Below are 21,903 nucleotides of genomic sequence, written 5' to 3'. Positions count from 1 at the left end.
CTTAAGGTGCGAGGAAGAGGAGGGACGCAGCTGAAGGCATGCTCTGGAATACAGGAGGGGAAAAGGATGCAGAGGGCTGGAGGAGAAAACATCCACAGCACGCTGGATTGAGGAATAGATTTTATTGACACCGGCTACAGGTTTTCAACCCCCCCGATGGAAACGTGGGGCAAGATGATGTCCATCACCCGAGCCGGGGACTGGGCTCTTCTGCCACTGCTCAGTTCTGGGCTATCACCTAGAAGGAGAAGAAGGGCAACAGTTGAGTCAAGAAGGGATGGAGCCGGTGCATCGGTGCAGTGATTGCGCCAGGTCTCAGCCCCCAGCTGCCCAAGCCCTGCTGTTGCCTTACGTTCATGATCCAGGAGTTGTAGGCAGAGACACGGGTGAAGACGGTGGGTTTGCCCTGGACGTTGCAGCCCAAACCGGAGACGAAGCTGGTGACGCCGTGGACCTGGTACTGCCCATTCACCGCGCAGTGGAGGGGACCGCCCGAATCACCCTGCCGGACCGAGGAACCCGTATGAGATGGGAGGAATGGGGATGCCGGTGGGATGCCAGGGGGAAAATGGGATGCCGGGGCCATACCTGGCAGCCGGAGCGTATGCCGTCACCACCGGCACAGACCATGGTGGGCTTCACGGTGGAGCCCCAGTAGGAGGAGCTGGAGCAGATCTGGTAGTCCACCACGGGGAGGTACGCCTGCATCAGGACGCTGGAGAGCTGCCCGTTGGCTGCACGCAACCGAGCGCCGGTTAATGCCGTGCCGGCAAAGACCTGTGAGACCCACAGCCACCCCCGAGCCCCTTTTCCCACATAAAATCCCCCTTAAAGCTCGGCACGACCCCACCCAACCTTGGGCAACTCCATGCTCTGAGCAAAGCCCTACATGATACCTCCTGGGATCCAAAAAGGGCTTAAAAATATCATTCTGCTCCCCACTTTTCCCATGGATTTTGGGTGATTTAGGGCCGGGGCGAGCCGGCAGCACTCACTGCGGGTGAGACCCCAGCCTGTGATGTAGCAGGGGTAGTTGTTGGGCAGGACGGATCCCTCCCGGGGCAGGACCGCCAGCTGCACGGAGGAGTTCAGGGTGGCGTAGCTGGACAGGCGGATCAGGGCAATGTCGTAGCTGGCAAAAGGAGGAGAGAATGTCACAAGAAACGCCCCCATTCCCAGTGACGCTCCCCCCAAATCCCCCTCCCCGCGTGCGTTACCCCCCGGCGACGTTGTTGCTGTTCCAGTAGGGATGGATGATGATCCGGCTCACGCCCAAGATCTGCTCGCTGCCGTCGTTCATGTTGAGGTTGTGTTCACCAGCCACGACGCGGAAGTTCATGTTACTGCCGGGAAGGTGAAAAAAACACAGGATCAAGCCCAGAGTTATGATTATTTCACGAGTGAGTTGATATGGAAAGGATCAGCGCAAGAAGATGCTCCCAAAGATGGGCCGTGTAACCCCCTTGATGGAGGATCAGCAAAGACCTTAAAGGACCTTTGCTCTCTGGGTTGGGGCAGCCAAAATTTCTCCTTGGAAAGGATTTTGGTGGAAAACAGCTTTTCCATGGAGGGAAGGTGGGGGTCACCGTGGCTGCTCACCGATCCACGCAGTGGGCTGCCGTCATCACCCAGTTTCTCTGGATGAGGGACCCTCCGCAGGTGTGATGCCAGCTGCCACCGGAGTAATACTGGAGGGAGATCTGGGGAGGGCGGAAAGTGAGACGCGAGGAGCTCTCACCACATGGTCCCGGGAGGATGAGACCCCCATGGGATTTACCGGCTGCCCCGGGGAAGGACCCACCTGGGAGGGCCAGGCGTGCGAGCGCGCCTCCGTCCCACCAACCACCCGCTGCACTCCATTGAGTTCCTGCTCAGAGCAGTGACCTGCGGGAGAGAGGATGGGGAGAGGGGAGAGTGAATCACTAACTCACCCCGGGGGGGCGTCACCAGCTAACGAGGCCGACGGCTTCCCGCGGAGGACGCACCGCAGAGGGCGAGGGCGGCGAGGAGCACGAGCTGCAGCATCATCCTGGATCACGGCGACGCTTCGTCTGCAGCGGTGGCTGCGCCGCTGGTGGCTTTAAAGGGGACGGGGTAGGAGGGACGGGAAAAAAACCCAGGTGACACGGCCTTATCGAGCAGCCTTGGTCCCTCTTCCAAAACACACAGGGCCCCAAAGGTCAGGGCTGAAAACCCTGGGTGCACCCCAAGTTCCCCTTGGATTTGGGCAGGCAGCCTGGCTCCCCATGGTGACGATGCCCTGCACCTCCCTCTTCTGCACATCTCGGGCAACACTGTCATGAGTTTATCCTGGTGTCAAAGCCCCACAGACGGCCCAGCTGCGGCTCTCGCAGCGCGTTGATCCGCGGGATGCTTCCAAGAGTTTTATCCAACATGGGAACACTGTCCCACACGATATCCTGGTCTCTAAATTGGAGAGACATGGATTCGACAGATGGACCACTCGGTGGATAAAGAACTGGCTGGACAGTCGCACTCTAAGAGTTGTGGTCAATGGCTCCATGTCCAAGTGGAGACCAGCGATGAGTGGTGTTCCTCAGGGGATGGTACTGGGACCTGTACTGTTCAACATCTTTGTTGGAGACATGGACAGTGGGGTGGAGGGCACCCTCAGCAAGTTTGCTGATGACACCGAGCTGTTTGGCGAGGTAGACACGCTGGAGGGGAGGGATGCAATCCAGAGGGACCTGGACAGGCTGGAGAGGTGGGCCTGTGCGAACCTCATGAAGTTCAACCAGGCCAAGTGCAAGGTCCTACACCTGGGTCGGGGCAATCCCAAGCACAACTCCAGGCTGGGAGGGGAATGGCTGGGGAGCAGCCCTGAGGAGAAGGCCCTGGGGGTGCTGATTGATGAGAAGCTCAATATGAGCCGGCAGTGTGCGATCGCAGCCCAGAAGGCTGACCGTATCCTGGGCTGCATCCCCAGCAGCATGGCCAGCAGGGTGAGGGGGGGATTGTGCCCCTCTGGTCTGCTCTGGGGAGACCCCCCCGCAGTGCTGCAGTGAAGCTCAGGGGCTTCAGCACAGGAGAGACACAGACCTGTTGGAGCGGGGCCAGAGGAGGCCCTGGAGATGCTGGGAGGGCTGGAGCCCCTCTGCTGGGAGGACAGGAGGGGAGAGGTGGGGGGGTTCAGCCTGGAGAAGAGAAGGCTCTGGGGAGACCTTAGAGCCCCTTCCAGTGCCTAAAGGGGCTCTAGGAGAGGTGGGGAGGGACTCTGGATCAGGGAGGGGAGTGATGGGATGAGGGGGAATGGTTTTACACTGAAAGAGGGGAGACTTAGATGAGTTACGAGGAAGAAATTCTTTCCTGTGAGGGCGGTGAGCCCCTGGCGCAGGTTGCCCCGAGAAGCTGTGGCTGCCCCATCCCTGGAGGTGTTCAAGGTCAGGTTGGACGGGGCTTGGAGCAACCTGGGCTGGGGGGAGGTGTCCCTGCCCAGGGCAGGGGGTTGGAACTGCATGATCTTCAAGGTCCCTTCCAACCTAAAGCATTCCATGAGTCTATGATTCCCCGCATCACCCCTGGGATGGAGAAATTGAGGCAAACACAAGGCAAGACCTTCACCACCTCCAAAAAAATCCAGCCCACCTGGGACAGAGGGCACCGGAGTGGGGACTGGATGAGACCTACATGGGGCATTTTGAGATTAAATGAAACACCAAGCTGTTTTGTAAGAAAAACCTGATTTGCGGCCAAACCAGTTTTATTTTTTTCCCCCCTTTTAAAAAGAAGTGGAGGGCGTTCTGGGGGGTGAACCTGCAGCAGGAAGGTTTTCGCTCCACTCATGAAAAACAACTGGAAAACAGCATTTGTGACGGTGGTGATTATGGATTCAACCAGTTCAAAAAAAAAAAAAAATAGCGAAAGAACACACCTGTTGCATTTCTGCTCTTATCTCCAAGGAAAACATGAGATTTCATGGGTAAAATGGTCTACAAATAATCACTTATTTGCTTTATCACTGCAGAAGGGAACACCGTGAGGGACAGCAGCAAAGCCTCTGCCTCGGCATGAGGACCCCCCAACTCAAATTTGAACCACCCCAAATTTGACACCTCATTGCAAAAGTGGCTTTAAATCCACTTTGGGGCTGCAAAAGGGAGTTTCCAGGGCAAGAAGAGGGAGGGAAATTCAATCAGAGGAGGGGCGGGAGCTCGGAGGACACCAGAGATGGGATGTCTGTAAAATAAATCATCTTTTTATTTGAGGTTGTGTATCCAAAGACTGGTTCTCCCACCTCCACACCACTTCCAGGAGGGGTTTCCCCCCTCACTATGAACGAAATGGCAATGAAAGTGGCAGCTACAGTAGCCAGGCTTGAAGAAAACCAGGGGAGAGACGAGTTTTTGCTCCCGGGAGCCGGTGAGAGCCTCTCCGGGAGGATGCCGCAGTGCGTTCGAGTGATGCTGTCTGGGAAAAACCTTCCTCCAGGTCAGCACGAGCAGAATCGCACCAAGGAATTGTCATCATCATCATAAAAAAGAAAAAAAATCATCTAACTTCCCCCCCCAATCAAGCCTGACACCTAAGGCAGACAGCCCAACTTCTCCCGCCCAGCAGCGGCGATGCACGACACCCGCAGTGGGCGAGCGCCGCATCTTGGCAGCCCCATGGCAGTATCGGGGCAAGGGGGATGGATCCCCTCGCCCCTCAGGGGACCACCACAAACCATGACCCACCCTCCTGCGGGATGAGCCCCACGGCCGGTCACCGTCCTCCTCCTCGCTGGTCGGAGTTTCCCACCTGACTTTCATGTGCGAGGTGGCACGGCCGTGGTTTTCAATGCCCAGTATGAGTTTAAGAGTCTCTGGCCGGAACCGGGGAGGGGACGGAAGAGCAGCAGACGGGTACCGAAGAGCATCCTCGGGCACCTCAACAGCCGCCGTGTTTCGGGCTCTGTGGGGCACAGCCGGCCGAGCCCGGCTCCCCGAGCTTTCCCGCTCCGGAGGCACGGGACTGAGTTCAAGGCAACCGTGAAATGCAGCATATTTAAGGCTTCCGCTTCTTAAATAAAAAAAAAATTAAAAAAAAAAAAAAAAAAGGGCGGGGGAAAGTTGTTTTTTTGGAATCTGGTTTCCTGAGCGCAGTTGGGCACGGCCGGGGGCTCGGGCTCTGCTCCTCCCTTAGGTGAAGGACCAGAGCTGGTGGGGGTCCGCTGGGTCGCAGGGAACCATCGCCGGGTGCTTCCCTCGTGCCGTCAAGCACGTACCAGAGGCTGAGTTTTTAATGAGCCGGTCCTGCCAAAAAATAAAGACGGCACCAGCTCAGCGATGACGGGGGTGGACAACTTCAGGATGTGACAGAGGGGAAGGAGCAGAGAAGCATCAGCATGGAGGGAGGGGGGGGATGATGCCACCATCCCCTTGGGTGATTCCCGGGATGGAGACGCATCTCCTCACCTGCGCCAGGTCCCACTCCTCGCTGGCCGGCACGCGCCCGGGCTTCCCTCGGTACTGGCACTCGCCCAGCTCGGCTGAGCCCGAGCCCGCCCGCAGGCAGAGCTCCTTCCCGATGTTGTGCCGCAGCTCCCGCTGGCTCGTGTACTCAAAATACTGGGGGGAGGGAGGGGGACGGGGGGGGACGGGACAGGACACACACACACAAAGACCACAGAGGGGACGTTACGCTGCTGCACCCCGAGAAAGTGACCCCCGGGAGGGGGGAGGGGGGGGGGGGGCTGCAGGAAGGGGAAGCACTGGGGATTGATGGGTGCCCACCTGGTTGCCCCCCATCCCGTGGCAGGGGTACATGATGAGCGGTTTCCCACCGTGGTTGTTCTCACCGACGTCCAGGCAGCTCTTGGTGCCCTCGTTTTTTATCTGCGGAGGGGAGAAAAAGGGGCAGAGGGGTGAGCTGGGCTCCGAGGGTCCGGGATGGGGACCCGCCCTGGGTTTGGGCTTCGCGGGGCAATTAATTATCGCTGTACAAACACGATCCCGGTACTAGGTGCTGTGTCCGGGTCACTTGTCCTTTCCAGGACACGAGGAACGCCCGTGCCAACGCCTCCGTCCCACCGAGGCAAAGGTGAGAGCCGCCGGGAGGAGGTTTCAGGAAACAAAGGTGAATGAAAACCCGGCGGGGAGCCAGCGCCCGGCCCTCGCCGCATCCAACGGCTGCTCTCACCTCGCCCCGGCCGAGGAGGGTCGGACTTGGACCCCAACTCGGAGGAAAAGCGCCTTTTTTTTTTTTTTTCCCCTCTTCTTTTCATTTTTGGCAGCTCCATCCCCAGGGATGGAGCCGACGCTCTGCATCCTGCCCGTCCCCAGCTCGGTTTTTCAAGTCCACCCGGTGCGTGCCAAGCGCCGGGCGCGGGGCTCCTGAAAGCTTTCAGCTCTTTCGCCCAATTTAACCCAACCCCACGGCCCCGCGGATCCCCCACCCCGCAACTTGCCCCAAACCAGCTCTGCCGGATTCCAGCTCTCTCGCTGTGAGTCAGAGCCCCAACCGGCCCTGCCGGCCGGTGACAGACGTGGCTGCACCAAAACCTTCCTCCAGCACGCTGGTTTAAATGCAAAAAAACCCCAAACTCAACCTTTTGGGGACTTCACTGCTGTGGCTATTTCTAGCCAAAGACTGAGCCCAGCAGGACGCTCCCCCGTACTCACTGCTCCGTAAAAAGTTGGAGTCAGGTCGGGAACGAACATCTCCGGGTAGATGGTCTGGAGGTACCAGGTGAAGTTCTTGCAGTGGAGCTGCTCCCTCAGCTTGCGCCGGTCTGTAATGTCACCATACGTCTTCTATCGACAAAGTCACGTGAGAAAATTAAACTAACCTCCAAAGCCGGGAAGGAAAAAACCCCAAAACCCCCTCCCGAGCCGGGGCTCAGAGCTGAGGGTTCCTCTTGGCTTTGTCATCGTCCCTCACAGAGACAGCGGTGGGGTCTTGCGAGACATCCCCAGCCCCCAGCACGTACCCTCAGGCTCCGGCCGCTCACCGAGAGGGTTGGGACATTTTGGTGTCAGAGCACAATGTTCCAGTGTAAAAAAACATTTTCATTTTATTTTTAAAAAAAATTGATGTTTTTCTACTAGGAAACGTTACGGCCAAATAGAAAAAAAATAATAATAGCTTTTTGGCTCCATCTTTCCACCTGCATTTACTTTCCCACCTCCAGGTGGAGCCCACCTCCTCCCTCTGCTCAGGCTCTGAGCTCCAAACAGGATCAGACCCCCCCTATCCCCAGGAGGGCCTTCTGGCCCTCCAGCATGCCCGGTACCTCTCTGGCCATCTGCGCAGCTTGCTGGTTCCTCCTGTAGAAGATCTCCTTGTATTCATCCATCCAGACCTCGGCCAGGCGGACCTGGTTCCTGGAGATGACCTGGGTGCCTTTGGGGAAGGTGTGGGGGCTCTTGGAGCGGAAGACGTGACCCACCACGGAACAAGGGATGATCTCAACTTGACCCCCGCACTGCCAAACCTACGGGGAGGCGACACCTGAGATGTGCCCCCCCAACAAGGAGCATCCCTGAAGACCCCCTTTGAAGACGGCGCCGATCCATCCTTACCCTGAAGGACATCTCCACGTTCTCACCCCCCCAGATCTCCATCTGATCGTCGTAGGAGCCGATGTGCTCGAAGTAGGACCGGGAGATGGCAAAGAGGCCACCGGCAAAGGTCGGGGACCTACAGGAGAGGGAGAAGGGGGGGGCAAAATAGGGTTAAAATAAAAAATAGAAAAGCAGGAATCTGAGTTTTGGGGACATCATGGCCCTCCCGATGGGTGTGAGCACTTTGCAGCTGTGTCGTCCCCCCCATCTCCCTGCTCCATCCAGCTGTGCCCCAGATGTGGTGGCTTTAGCAGAAAGGCCAGACCTGGCTGCCAGGAGGGGACGGAGGCAGCGGTGGCAGCGTGACACCGAGGGGCCTCACCGCTGGCTCGCCACTCAAAGCGAAAGGGGGATATTGTTACCAAAAACCTATCGCCGAAAAGAAGGGGGGGGGGAGGCGGGATTAGAGCGCAGCGGCCGGCGCCCCATTCACTGCTCCGGCTTCTCTAATCTTTCCCATCTGATCTTTAGAAGAGGCTGGAACAGAAACTTGCTTTTATTCAGGAAAAATACAAAAAAAAGAAAAAAAAAAAAAAAAAAAAAAAAAAAAGAAAAGGATTCTCTGAGCCGCTGCGTTCCTGCCGAGCGGAGATGAGATGCTGCCAGGAGCCAAACCGCCGGCTCGTGGTAAAAAGGGACCTTTATTGGGACGGGGACGTCTCCCGGGTGACCTCTGCACAAAGCCAGCCCGGCCGCCGGCCAGGGGACGGGATGCGGCCGGGGCCAGGCGGGGTGTCCGGTATCTCCCGGTGGGATCACCCGGCTTATCGTGGGGCACCGTCGGAAAGGTGCAGTGGTAAAAACCATTCAGGGTTTTCTCCGCGTGCAAAATAAGGGGTAAAAAAAGGGGGGTTTGGTGCAGTCCGATCTGAGAGGTGACATCTTCTTGCTGCTGGGCCAGCGCAAGGTGCCCATCCTGTGCGCAGGTAGCCGGGTATCCGAGAGGGAGAAGATGCAAGACAGCAATTAACCCCTTAACGAGAGATTTTGTGGGAGCGGAGAGATGGCCGAGGGCAACTCAAAGGTGTTTTTGCAAAAGGTTCATATTCGCCAAACCCCAGTGATGGTTTCAGCTCTGCCTGTGCCTCTCCCAGGCACAAATCACCCGAGAGCCACGGGGGAAACTCTGCTGGGAAGGGACAGCATCACCTGCCTGGAGGCACCAAAACCAACAGGGAAAACCCTAATTTGTTGGAAAAAAAAGAGCAAAAACAATGGGAGGAAGGGGTAGTTTCGCAGCACAGGGCGCCCAGCTCTTTGTCACCCCCAGCTGTCCCTCCCAAAGCACGCTCAGCCGGGTCATTTGGCAGACTTTGGGTCCGGAGGTGGCATTCCCAGGGCTCGTCCAACCTCTGCTCCCATCACAGCAGCTCCGAAGCAGATAAAAATCCCCACCCCCCGCGCAATGGCTTACTTGATGGGGAAGGTCTCGTCCTTCCTCCGCTGCCTCTCCCGGGGCGGGATGACCTCCCAGCCGAAAGTCAGGCTCCAGTCGAAGTTGCCCCGACTGTGCTGTTTGCCATTCTGGACGGGTTTGGAGAACTCGAAGGTGTTGAGATCGATGGTGGCAATGTCGGGGCTTACAACGGCCGTGGGCTCTTCGGCAATGCGGGATAAGAGGGGCTCCAGCCAACCGTGGAAACACTCACCTGGGATGCGGGGAAGGGTTTGGGCATTGAGCGGAGACGACTTCACCCTCGCGGCTGCCCGGGGACCGCGGGAGGTGGTGGGTACTCACAGTGGGCGTCCAGGAAGGTGAGGACCTCCCCGCTGGCCACGCTGGCCCCCAGCAGCCGCGCCGTGATCAGCCCTTTCCGCTCCTCCTGCCGCACGACGCGCACAATCTGGAGCTGCTCCACGTAGCGATCCAGCTCGTCCTTCAGGTAGTCTGGGAAGGGGGGAGAAAGAGCAACCGGTTCCGTCGGAGAGGGGGAGAGGGAGGTCCCTACGCCCCACCAGCCCATCCTGCCGCCCCCACCCCATCCCTGCCCCCCGCAGGACCCGCTGCTCAGCCCCCACACCCGCGTGCTGATCCGGGGACACACAGAACCTCCTTTCCCCAAACCCCAAAAGCATTTTTGGCTAAAGAAAGCGGGGTTTGCCAAGGAGGTGGCCACCCACCCCGTCCAATCCCCCACCAAAGAGGGATCAGAGGAAGGACGGGGTGACAAAGTCTCGCGCCCCACGGCTAAAGCGTCACCAGGACCGAGCTGTCACCGAGGGAAGGGTCAGAGGACAAGGTGCCACCCTGGCAAATTGGGATTTCTCTCCTTCCTTGGCAGATGTGGCCAAGCCAAGAGCTGGGAACAGCCAAGCGAGAGCTGAGATGTCCCAAGAGCCGTCCTAAGTCTGAGGAGCATCCGACCCGTGTCCCCACCGCAGCGGGAGCCAAGCTCACGGGTGATAAAGCCCCGCACCACCCCGGGGTTTCTGCTCCTTGGGAGCCCGTGCAGACACCGCGGGTGGACGGGGAGCGTCTATCTCTGGGTCAAGGACAAAGTCCGCTCCTCTCCAGCGTCCCGACGCTGAACCGCATCGTTAATTTGCTCTGGGTGTAACTAATGAGGATTGGAGCCTGGCAGGCAAGGCGGCCAGCAGATGAGGTGTTTGCAGGATGCTGGAGGAGTGCCCGCTTTTTCTCCAGGGCTGGGTTTAACGGCAGCGCCGGAGAAGGGAAAATCCCCAAGGGCGCTCCTGGGCGGATGCGAAAAAAACGTGGAAGAGTTGCCGAATGCATCCGGAGCCGCTCGGAGACGGCACGAGCTGCTTCTCCTCTGAGTGGCTCAGAACCGTTGCTCCCGGGAATGGAAAGATGCTCAGCATCTCCCTGCATCCCTCCAGCTCCTGCATTCCCGTCACGGCTCCCGCATCCCTCCGGCTCCCACCCACCGTCGGTGCTGGCATCGTCCACCAGGATGATCTCCTTCAGCAGGAGGGCCGGGGAGGCGTGCAGGACGCTGTACACCGTCCGCAGCAGCGTCGACCAAGCTTCGTTATGGAAGACGATGACAACGCTGGTGGTGGGCAGAGGGGGGCACCGCTTGAATTTCTGGTCGATGCACCTCCGAGAGAGAAAAGCAGTGGGCTAAGCAAGGCGGGGAGGGGGGCACGGCAGAAGCGAAACACCCCTTGTCGGCCCCCCCCCCCCAGACCCCACGGCAGCAGAGCGGCTCCCGGCCCCGGCGGCTCTCAGCTCATCACCGCTTTGATTTCGATTGATTTCTACCTCTCCCCCCACCGCCGGTTGAGTGAATCGCATTCCTGCCACCCCGTGTCCCCCCCATTGTCACCGCTACACCTGCTAAGCACGGATAATCGCCTGCCGGCACGGGGGGAACTGGTTTCCATGCCAGGGCTGGGTTTCTACCTCCTATTCAAGCCTTTTTTTCCTCCCCAGCCCAAAATCCCCAGCCCACCCCCCCTGGGGCAGGCAGGGGTCGGGGGGGCCATGCTTTAATCTGGCAGCCCGCGGCCGGCAGGCAGGCGAGGAAATCTCTCCAGTTTATGCTGCTTCCTTCACCCCCCTCTCCCGACCCCAGCGGGGTCTGAGGCTGTTCCACTCGGCTAAGAAAAGAAAAAGTCCGATTACTGGAGCCGGCTGAAATAAAAGAGGGAGAGGAGGGAAAGAAGGAGGAAGGGGTGGGGGGGAAGATGCCGGAGCCACCCGGCCGCGAGCAGGTACGCACAGACACAAAGAGCCGCCGCTGGCTTTTGCCCGTTGCTGTTAAAAACCAACCCCAAGAGGACAATAATTAGGGAAAAAAATATAAAATAAATGTACGGATTTTTTTCAGCCCTCCTTCTTTTCAATTCTCTGCCAACGCTCGGTGACGTCCCGCTCCCGATCTGCTTTTGTTACCCCTTGAACTTGTCTCCCCCCTCCAGGAGCAAACGGACCCGCACGGCTCCGGGTGAGGGCTCTTACTCCGGCGGGCGGCTGTCGGGTCCCAGCGCTCGCTGGAGGGAGATGCGGTCACTGGCGAAGGCGTTGAAGCAATGCTTCTCGTATCCTCGCTCCTTCTCCTTCGTCTCCTCCGGCGTCCATCGCTCCTTCTTGAAGGCTTTGCCGTCTGCTCCGGGGCTGGCGGGGTCTTGGGGGGGTCTCTCCATCAGCGGCCGAAGCTCCGCCGCCGTGTAGACGCCGGGCAGGCAGGAGCGAGCGTCGGGCGGTGGTTCCTCCTGCCGAACCGGAGCGCCGATCTGCAGCTTCGGCATCGAGTCCCGGATGTTGTTGACTGCCCCCAGCATGAGGTCAAGGACTTGGTCCTTCCCCTGGACGATGTTCTTCAACCAGGGTTCCTCGCCCGGGTCCTTGTTCCCCACGTCCTTCTGCAGGATGAAGAGGAAGATGACGAAGACGGCACCCGCCAAAGCCACCTTCAAGGGGCTGTAACGTCTCCGGAAAAGCCTCATTTTTTTTTTTTTTTTTTTCTTTTCCCCCTGTGTGGTTTCGGGAGGGTCCTCCCTGCGGTGATGGGCGTTTCAGGGATGTGAGGTCTCAGGGTGCTTCATGATGACCCGCTCCACTCTGCTGACCTGGGGAGAAGGAGGAACACCCGCAGGTTAATGCACGGACTGGATGCACTTCAGGTGCATCCCCTTGAAATGAATATTAATTATATATTAATACAAAGTTCATTCCCTGCTACGGAGCAAGCGAGACCCCTGCAATACTCTCCCCTCCGACCTGTAAATTCGCGCTGAAAATAAAACACCAGGAAAAAGAGAGGTTCGCAAGATGCTGCGAGACGTGCTGGATGTGGTCACCGCGAGCGTGGGACATCCCAAACAGTTTCTTTCTCCTGCTGCCGAGACAGCTGCCGCATTACCCCCCCCCCCCCACCCCCCCCGTGCACGCCGGGACCAGTGGAACCAAGCTAAAATAAAGCCGCAAAATGTGCCGAAATATTTTTGGCTGTATGGAAAAAGCTTTTCCCAAAAGTATTTTCCCTGCCTGCAGCCACGCTGGGAAGGAAAACATGCGCAAGACCCCGTGGCGCTTCGGTTTCGGCGGAATCGGAGCAGCAGATTCGGTGGCTGGTGCCCTGACTGGTGCGGCGGCCACCGAGAGCTCAGCACCGGCTGCAAAGTCTCCGCCGGGACCCGACGAAAGCACTGTGACCGGCTGAGCTTTCCCACCGCGAGCAAACCTCCCGCGGCTGCTCTTTGTGAACCGCTGCCGCCGGAGCATGGAGAAGCTCCGCGGGAGCCATTCACCGGCATCTCCTCCTCCTCCACTTCGGGGTCCCCCCCTCCTCCTTTATTTCTTTTTTTTTTTTTTTTTTTTTTTTTTTTTCTTTTCCCTCCTTTTCTTTTTATCGCCTTGGAAATGGTGCGGCCCCGGAGCGGAGAAGGGCACCTGCCAACAACTTCAAGGGCGAGGAAGCTCCGGCTCGTAAAGGAGGAGGGATGAGGTGGTCCCCGGGGTCACCGCTTTCAGAGCTGTGGGGATCAAAGCCGATGGCCGGACCACGCTTCACTGCCAAGGCCGCCCGTTCCCGAGCCACGGCAGCACCGGCTCCACGAGGAAGAGCAGAATTAAGGAAAAAAAAAAAAAATAACAAAAGAAATAAAACCACTTCAATTTCTGCTCGTATCCCGGCAAAGATGCTCCACCCCACTTGTGCCCCTGAGCCCCGATGCTTTCGGTGCACGGTGCGAGCCACCGCCGTGCGAGGAGGCGAGTGGTGAAGAGCAACCCATTTTGGGGAGGAAAACGCCGTTTCTACTATCTCCACATCTCTCCGAGAGTCTCCTTCCTGCCACATTGCCGTGACCAACGCAACAACCTAACGAAGCTCGCTCGTTAGCATGCGATGCTAATAAACCCCAGGGCGGCAGGCAGGTACGGGTTTATGCACAACAGCAACACTCAAGCTCCTGGGGGGTGGGGGGGGCTCCGACCCCAAACCCCCGCCCCAATAAAACCAAAAAGCAAAATATCCCATCCCCCATAAAAAAAAAAATCCCCCCAAAAAGTGCCGGGGTGGATTTTGCACCGAGGTGCGGCGCGAGCTCCCGGCGCGTTTATGCTCTGCGCTCCCAGCCCAGCAAACCCAGGAACCGATGACGCTCCCTCCCACTCAACCCAGCCCCCCAAAATGCCAAAAATCATCCCGTGGAGCCCATCGGGTTTGGAAAAAGGGGTTTTGGTGGGAATTTGGTGGCATCCTCTGTGGCGCGGGAGGAAGGAATGGTGGGGTGAGGTGGAAATCAAGAGGCGCTCCCCCAGCAGGGGGGGGGGGGTTGGGGAGGGGGGGGAAAGGTGGGGGAAAATAAATACTATAAAAGCAAATCAACACCGACACGACACCGGGAGCAAACAGGGCGGCTGCCGTCAACGTGGCCGCGTGCTCCACGTGGCCGCGAGCCGGCGGCCACGACTGCGATGTCAGAAGAGGTCGGGATGGCAAAAAGCCAAGCACAGGAAGTGGGGTGCCATCCTGCACCCCCCCCCTCCCCAACCCCTCCGCCGGCTGGGCCGGGGGCAAAGCCGCGTTCCTTCCCGGTGGTGCCGAGAAATGGTTGGCACTGCCGGTGGGATTCGGCTCCTCATGCCAGAGGAGCACGGCACGGCTCTGGTTTTAGGAACCGGTGATGCCGGGGGGCACAAGGGGAAGGTGGGGGGTCCCATGGGGCTCCCGCTATCAAACCAGTGGCCTCACCCCACTTGGGATGAGCCCTTGGGGTCCTTGAGCCACTCCTGGTGATGGGGTGCCAGGAACCCCGGAGATGGGCTGGGTGCCGGGATGCCCCATGGGGATGGAAGGGGGCCGGATCCTGCTCGGCGCAGTGCACGGAGCCATGCAGCCCCCGGGGGGTCCAGCCTGGACCCCTTTCCCTGAGGGGGCTCCATCCCGGGACCCCAGACCCTTCCCCGGGGGACTTCACACCGGTGCCCGTGGCATCTTCCCTGGAGGACCTCTGCACCGCGACCCCCCGACTGCCCCTTACTTAGGGGGGTGGGGGTGGGGTGTTCCACACCGGGATCCCCCGGACCCCCTTCTCCCGGGGTTGGGGCTCTGCACCGGGACTCCCCCAAACCCCTTTCCCATGGGGTTGGGGCTCTGCACCGGGACCCCCCGGACCCCCTTCCCCCGGAGCACCGGGACCCCCGATCCCGTTTCCCCGGAGGGGTTTCACACCGGGACCCCCCGGACTCCCTTCCCCCGGGGGGTGCTCCGTACCGGGACACCCGGACTCACTTCCCCCGGGGCGGGGGGCGCGGTGCTCCGGAGCAGCCCCTTCCCTAGTGCGCACGGGCACGCCCGGTGCACGGGCTCTACACCGGGACCGGGCCGGAGCACCCCCCCTGCCCCTGCCCCTGCCCCTGCCCCTGCCCCTGCCCCTGCCCCGTCCCGGTCCCGCTCACCGAACTCAGCAGCGGCGGCGGCAGCGACGGTGGCGGCGGCGCGCGCGCGGGGCCGCAGGTGCCGTCCCGGCGGGGCGGGGAGGGGCGGGGCGGGGCTGGCGCGCGGGCAGGAGGGGCGGAGCCACCGCCGCCACCTGCCGCCGCCCCGGGGTACAGGTGCATGGGGCGGTGCCGCTGCGGTCCTAGCGCCGACCCCCGGGGCGAGCCACGCCGCGGTCCTAGCGCCGCCCGCCGGACCCGCGCCGGCCTCTCCATGGACGGGGCGACGGCGGCCTGAGAGCGGGGTACCGGCGGGGACGGGGGTCTAAAGGGGCTGTGGGCACGGGGGGTGCCGTGAGTGGCAGGGGCCTATAGAGGCTATAGGGGCCTGACACCTGGGGCGCAGGCAGGGAGCCACAGGGGCCTAGAGGGGCCATAGGGGCTACAAGGGCCTAGCTGTGCTCTGGGCGTGCTGGGAGCCACAGGGGCCTATAGAGGCTATAAAGGCTACAAGGGCACGGCACTGGTGGTGTCAGGAGCCATAGGGGCTACAAGGGCCTGGTTCTGGGGGTGGTGGGAGCTACAGGGGCTTATAAAGGCTACAGGGGCCAGGCACCAGGGGTGCTGGGAGCCACAGGGCCTATAGAGGCCATAGGGGCCTGCGCCCAGGTGTGCTGGGGACCTGTAAAGGCCTGGCTTTGGCAGTGTCACAAGCCACAGGGGCTTATAGAGGCTGTAAGGGCTACAAGGGCTTGGCTCTGGGGGTGGTGGGAGTCACAGGGGCTTATAGAGAGCTTTAAAGACTACAGGGGCCAGGCACTGGGGGTGTCAGAAGCCACCGAGGCCTATAGAGGCCATAGCGGCTACAAGGGCCTGGCTCTGGGGGTGTCAGGAGCCACAGAGGCCTATAGAGGCCATAGGGGCCTGCCCCCAAGTGTGCTGGGGTCCAGTAAAGGCCTGGCACTGGGGTGCTGCCGGGAGATATAGATGCTATACTGCCTGACTGCTGGACAGCAAGAGAGAGGCACCAGCATGGTGCAAATGCCCTTCATCCCCATGCCCGTCCCTCATTTCGTGCCACGTTTATTGTTGTTATTCTTATTTATTAATTATTGCGCAAGTGTGGCAGAGCATCCTGAGCTTCCTGCCTCGGGGGCAGTGGTTCACCGAGGCTGGGAGTTTATTTACCATCGGTTTTACCAGGATGCAATGATAATTTTTGTGAGCACATCGGTCGCTATAAATAGACTATCAACACGGGAACTTGCTAATTATTGCCATCCCTCTGTGTCATCCCTTATTAGCCTGGATCTTCCCGGCGACCTGCCGATTGCACCAGATGCTGCTCTCCACCAGCGCCTGGAGCCCATGCTTGGGGACAGGGTGTGATCCCCCCCGCTGTGTGTGTGACGCGGTGGCAAACCAGGACGCAACCTCAGAGGGCGAGCCCCCCTCTCCCAGCACCCCATTTCCCGTCTCCTCAAGACCCGTATTTAACACTAGATGGTGGTATCTTCATGAAGCTACAGCCTGAGGATCAGCAGCTGCTAGACACCGCACAAAAACTCCCTGGAAAAGCCAGGTGAGATATTGGTGGTGTGAAAGAGCCACTCAAAGCCCCTTCAGGGGTGATGTGACAGCTACGAGCCCTTCAGCAGGGGATTTCTGCGCCTGCAAGGAAGGGCATCAGCAGCCCCCAATCCCCCTGCGCACCCCAGGAGAGGCTGCGGTTGAGACACACAGGAGGGCGACGGGGAAAACCCCAACGGCTTCTCCGGAATCCCAGAGGAACGAACCCTGGGCAGGTTTTAATCACCCAGCTGAGGATTTTGCCTTGGCTTCTGCGCTGTATGGAGGATTTGGGGGATTTGACCTGAGGCAGAGTGAGTATTAATTTGGATTATTGGGATATTAGCTTGAATATTAGCCTCCTTACAGGGGATAAGTCAGGCAGGGCTCCAGGGCACTGCAGACACACAAATACCCAGCAGCCTCCATGTTACAGCACTAACGAGTCGCTAGAGAAAGGTGGGGGGAAACTGAGTCACAGAAAAGGCACCTGCCTCACCCAGCGTGGCGCAGAAAGAAGCCAGCACTCACCTGCCATGAGGCCACCCTTGGCCTTCATAATAATCTCCTGTGCTTTTCAGAGCTAAATTTAAGCCCTGGGTTTGCTCAGCGGCTGCCTGTAATTCACTGCCGCTTTGTTTCCTGCCTCGCCGCCATGCAGAGGTTTCGGTCTTAGCACAAAAACTGAAGGGGAAATTCCCTACCCCAAAGTTTGCTGCTGCTGAACTTTTTTTCAGCTGCAACTCGCCGAGCCTGATGTCGCACCGCGGCTGCCCGGCCGGGGGAAGGAGGGCCCCCCGCCAGAGTAAGTGCGTTTTTGAGGAAAACAGAGCTTTTTTGGCTTCACAGGGTCCACGCCGGGCTGTGTCGCAGGGGATGGGGTGGGGACGAGCTTTTCACTGTGTTAAACCAGCCCTGTTCCCTGGCACCGAGGGAGAACGTGGCTGAAGGCAGGTCCTGCCCCTCTGAGTTGCTCGGTGAACGCTGAGCATCTGATTTCCCCAGAATTTTTGTTTTCTCAGATTGCTTCCTTTAATTGCAATTTGTGAAAGGCTTTTCAGGTTACGCAGGAGATTAAAATCTCCTGGTGAACCGTCCTCCTAGTGTCACAAAAGTAATTTGGGGGAAATGAAGAAGCAGTCAACTACTGAAAAAAACAGCAGGGATCGTACAAAATCAATACAGGCTCGCTTGGAAATGACAGCTCCAAATCACACACTTCTTAATAATTAATTGGCATAGTTATATATAACTCTCAGACAAAATATATCCTCTTAATCTTTAATTTGATATGTTAGCTATGGAGTTAGCTGCTTTGGAGGGTGCAAAATGTTTATCCTTGGATTTTAAGAATCAGTGGGACCCAAACAGCCAAAAATATGATGCAGTTATGGTTATGGCTTGTTAGTGGTGTGAGAAGCGCAGAAATACCTGCACTGGAAGCGAACCTTACCATTTTGTCTGCAGTTTTCCTTGTGCCGGGTGTGTTTCCTTCGGGCCGGTCGGGATTTCTGCCCTTCTCCCCTACCAGGGAATCCACATCCTCCTGAGCGTCAGAGGAGGCTCCATCAAACTGATCAGTCGAGCCCCTAATTACAGAGCCGGAGCTTAAATTTGCAGCGCTGAGCAGCAGTGAACCTGGAAAATATGACAGGAAGCAAAGCCGATTTGCATATTTATGCTAATCGAGATCGTACGAATCTTTCAAATTAAAACGTACTTTGCAGATGGTTTGCAGATTTGTATCGAGCTTTGGTTTTATTTATTATCTTTCAGACTGGTAATAATTGGTGCAATATGGTAAAACGGGAAAGTCTAATCCACAATACAGCTGTTAAAGCAAGGAGAAATGTGTTGAACACAATGCAGAGAGATTTTTCTTTGTAGTAACAATATTTGGTTAACGCATACCGTGTGGGCATGAGCTAGATTTTAATTTGCCGGGTATTTTGGAGAGCAGATGGGGCAGCTCGGGGCTGAGCTCCTCAAGAATGGGGAATTGTGCCCCCATGCTTGGACATTGTTCCCTTTATGGGTTTGTTGTTGGGAGTTTGCTTTCAGGCCACTGTACAGAAAAATTAGATCCCTTGGTATTAAGTGGATGGGAAATGCAACCTTTTCCAGGTAGATTTTTCAATAAATGGGACTTTTTGGTTGGTCAGAGCTAAGCTCATGGTAGCTGTGGGCTGAGGGGTGGAAAAGCCCAACTTGGCCGTTCAGTTATCCCCTGACTTGGGCAGAATCACTTCCCTTTTCAGTTTTTTTTTCAGTGTAAATTGTAAGAGAACTGGGAGTGCTTCTTTCTTTGCAGTCCTGCGGTCGTGAGCACGTGGGATCTCCACAGGTCTTGCAGCACCACCGAGTCTGATCCTCCCCATCCCACCAGCTTGGGGTGACCTCGGTGGCTCCTTGCTGCCTTTGGATAACACACAGCTGGTCATTTCCTCTGGCTTTTCTCCTGATCAGGCATGGTGGAGATGGAAGAAATATTCCTCCAGCTCTGCAAGGAGGTGGCTAGACTGCAGGACCTGTGCACCAAGCAGGGCAAGCTCCTCCAGAAGCTGACCGCCAGGAAGGGACCCGTCCTCGGTAAGCAGCGGGGCCAGGGAGGGTGTGCTGAAACTACAGATCCAGACTGACAAGTGTAATTTGAACCTTTGTCCTGATGCTGGCAAGAAGTTTGCTGTGGAAAATGGGGGTAAAGTGAAGCTGGTTTAAGGCAGAAACGTGCTCTGCAACCCATGCTGGCTGTTGTGGCTTTTTGGCTTCGCCTTCTCCATCAAAGGTGGAGTAACATGTGCGTGTGTCTGCTTAGAGTTATGTTAAAACCGCTGCCGGCGTGCCACTGCTTATTCACACGTCTTGCCCCCTGGGGAGAGGGGGAAGGAGCGTGGGGCAGATGGTACCCATTGCCTAGAGCAGTTTTGGGAAGCAGGGGTGGCAGTGGAGCTTCTGTAGCCTGGAAACCACCCAGGGAAATGTTCTTGCCTTCCCAGTAGCCTGTCTGGTTTTCAAAGAAATCTCCCTCCTGGTCCCCTGGCCGTGATCTGCGCACTCGTCTGTCCCCCCAAGCAGTCACATCACTCCCGCAGGGTGTTTTCTGTGGTCAGGAGGGACTGGCTTAGGCAAACGACTTGCCATGTGCTGCAAAACCAGCTGCCGGGCAGGCTCTCATGCTCCCCACCCCTGCATTTGCCTCCTTTCCCTACAGCTCCACTGTCTCTGTGTCTTTCCTGGGGCTTGTGCGCAAATAAATGTCTCCAAACAAGACCCAAACCAAAGCCATGACTGGGATCAGCCCAGCTTTTGGGGACGCAGTGATGTCTCAACATCTCCTAAGGTAGCTAATGCTCCTCTGACTCTCAGCCCTCTCTGACTGTCCTCAGAAGCCCTTTCTTCGCTGGTCCAGCCTCGTCATATTTAATCGAGCGATGGGGACAGGCGAGCTTTGCCAGCAAGGAGGTAGCACCCAGTTGTTTCTCAAGCGCAAAAGGAAAACGAGGCAATGGGAAGGGAAAACACAAATGCTGTTCAAGTCCCAGGAATGACCACTCTGGCTTGCTTTCTTTCAAAGATATCCCCGTGTCGCTGCCCATCCAGTGCACGGAGGATATGGTCACGGAGGAAGGGGAAAGGCCACCGGGCAGTCACCAGAAATGCTCTGAGGTCCCGGCATCTGCCACCTCCAACCTGGAGAGCTCTGCTTATCCACTGGCTCAACCACATGCTGCCAGCATGCTGCCCGCCTTTGATGGCAAGTACCAGCCAAGCGCCGCAAACAGCAGCATCTTCGGCGGTGGAACTGGAGGAGCAGCTCTTGCCATAGCTTTTGGCAGCAACAAGATGGAGAGGAGAGAGAAGGTGGATGTAGACACGTGGTTGAAAACCTGTAGGATGCTTCCTACCGTGAAAGTACCCAAAGAAGAAGTGAGAGCTTGCTGCAGCCCGCAGGAGTTCGCAGCACCAAACCCAGTTGTTGGGGACTCCTTCCTGACTCTTCTGGACCTCTATGAAGCCCCAGAAACCCTCCAGAGGGAAGATGCTCCCAGCGAAAGCGCTCTGCCTGCTGAGGCTAAAGTCCCAGTAGAGATCCGAGGACCTGTGAAGGTAAATTGTGAGGCTGACGGGGATTTTTGTCTGCGACTTTTGTGTCCTCTTCCCGGTGTAATGGCATATGTCAATCTTCAGCATCCTCTCCATCAGCCCTGCTGTAACATGTGGGCAGCTGTGACAGAGTGGAGGCTTAGAGTTATATCCTGTAAAGGTCTCTAGGCACCTAATTCTCCATTTCCCAGGGGAATTGGGTACATAAAAGCCTCTGGGATCTGGCTGCCAAGCAGCAGCTGATGCACTTTGGGAGAAATCCCTCCTGCTATCCTTTCCGAGGCATGGAGGAACCCTTGAAGCAGTCGATCCAGTCTCGGAGGGAAAAACTGTATTGACCTCCTTTGGATCTGCAAATTAAATGAGCTCTTAAATATTTCCTTTATTCTTTCTGATTTATATGCCCCCAAAAGGGTGATTTCTAAAGACATCCTAAACTCTGGCCCCTCAGTCTTTCCGGTAAGCCTTCACAGTGTGTGTTATGGGTGGGACACCAACCCTGGACTTACCAGTGGGGGTCCCCGTAATGCCAAGCCCATTTCCTTTCATTTCTTCTTCCAAATGAGGCCCTTAAAAATTATTTCATGACTGCCATGGCTACATATTCATGGGGAAAGCTATTGATTTTCAGCCTTGGCTATGTTTAGAAGCTAGTTTCTTTTTAAGAATAAGGAGAAGAAAGAAAGAAATGGAAGCGGTGTCTGTCTGGTAAAGCCCTAATGTGCCTTATCAGCACTTAAATGATAATGGCACAAAAAGGAAATTACAAATGCACTCCAGTTTGCTTCTTACAAAAGCACTTTTCTCATGTTCTGGCTTGGGTGGTGATTGTAACTGCTGAGGGATAAGCGATGGGCGATGGTAGATGCTCAGGTGCCGTACGGAGACAGGATCATCCAACGGACTTTGGCGAGGATGGAGCGAGGAGGGACTCTGGCATGGGGAAGCAGCCCTTAGCCCAACCTTTCTGTGGGCACAAAAACATGGTGTCTTCGTTTGGTGGCTGCACTTCGGTGTGGCAGACCCCAGGATGGTGGCTGGACACAGCTGGGCGCATGAAAAGAGGCTGCCTCTGCTGTTCCCACTGACCGCTTTTCCTCTTTGCTCCTCACAGATGTCCTGGACGCCGGGCTGGATGCTGGAGGACAGTACGCTCGGGCAAGGTGCTGTCCTTGCCTCCGAGGATGCTCAGGCTTGTGACATTTGCCAGGAGATTTTCCCATCAGACACGGCGGGCCAAGCAGACTATTTAAAGCACGTCTTAGCCCATATGAAGTAGGACTTGTCTTCACCATTGGAAATCCGCATATTTGC

At 57.4% G+C, this 21,903-nt stretch overlaps 2 protein-coding genes across 2 annotated transcripts; both read right to left on the bottom strand.

Annotated features, from left to right (window-relative positions):
• Window positions 1-220: 220 nt before the first annotated feature.
• On the bottom strand, window positions 221-2,028 carry CELA1 (chymotrypsin like elastase 1; the record flags this gene model as incomplete). Its single annotated transcript, XM_082496474.1, has 8 exons — window positions 221-238; window positions 353-502; window positions 589-734; window positions 996-1,132; window positions 1,218-1,343; window positions 1,600-1,700; window positions 1,802-1,884; window positions 1,986-2,028. 8 exons carry the CDS (start codon window positions 2,026-2,028, stop codon window positions 221-223), a joined length of 804 nt encoding a protein of 267 aa, XP_082352600.1.
• A 3,113-nt stretch (window positions 2,029-5,141) lies between these two features.
• Window positions 5,142-18,078, bottom strand: GALNT6 (polypeptide N-acetylgalactosaminyltransferase 6; the record flags this gene model as incomplete). Its single annotated transcript, XM_082496417.1, has 11 exons — window positions 17,939-18,078; window positions 11,491-12,101; window positions 10,455-10,627; window positions 9,304-9,453; window positions 8,980-9,214; window positions 7,524-7,641; window positions 7,235-7,435; window positions 6,624-6,755; window positions 5,736-5,837; window positions 5,418-5,570; window positions 5,142-5,255 (listed from the first exon to the last, which is right to left on the bottom strand). Exons 2-11 carry the CDS (start codon window positions 11,976-11,978, stop codon window positions 5,142-5,144), a joined length of 1,866 nt encoding a protein of 621 aa, XP_082352543.1. The 5' UTR covers window positions 11,979-12,101; window positions 17,939-18,078.
• Window positions 18,079-21,903: the final 3,825 nt, after the last annotated feature.

This window comes from Vanellus vanellus (genome assembly GCF_965231255.1).
Source record: "Vanellus vanellus genome assembly, chromosome: 28".
Lineage (NCBI taxonomy): Eukaryota > Metazoa > Chordata > Aves > Charadriiformes > Charadriidae > Vanellus > Vanellus vanellus.
Note: the sequence above shows the minus strand (reverse complement) of the source record. Positions and strands in the feature narration are given on the sequence as shown.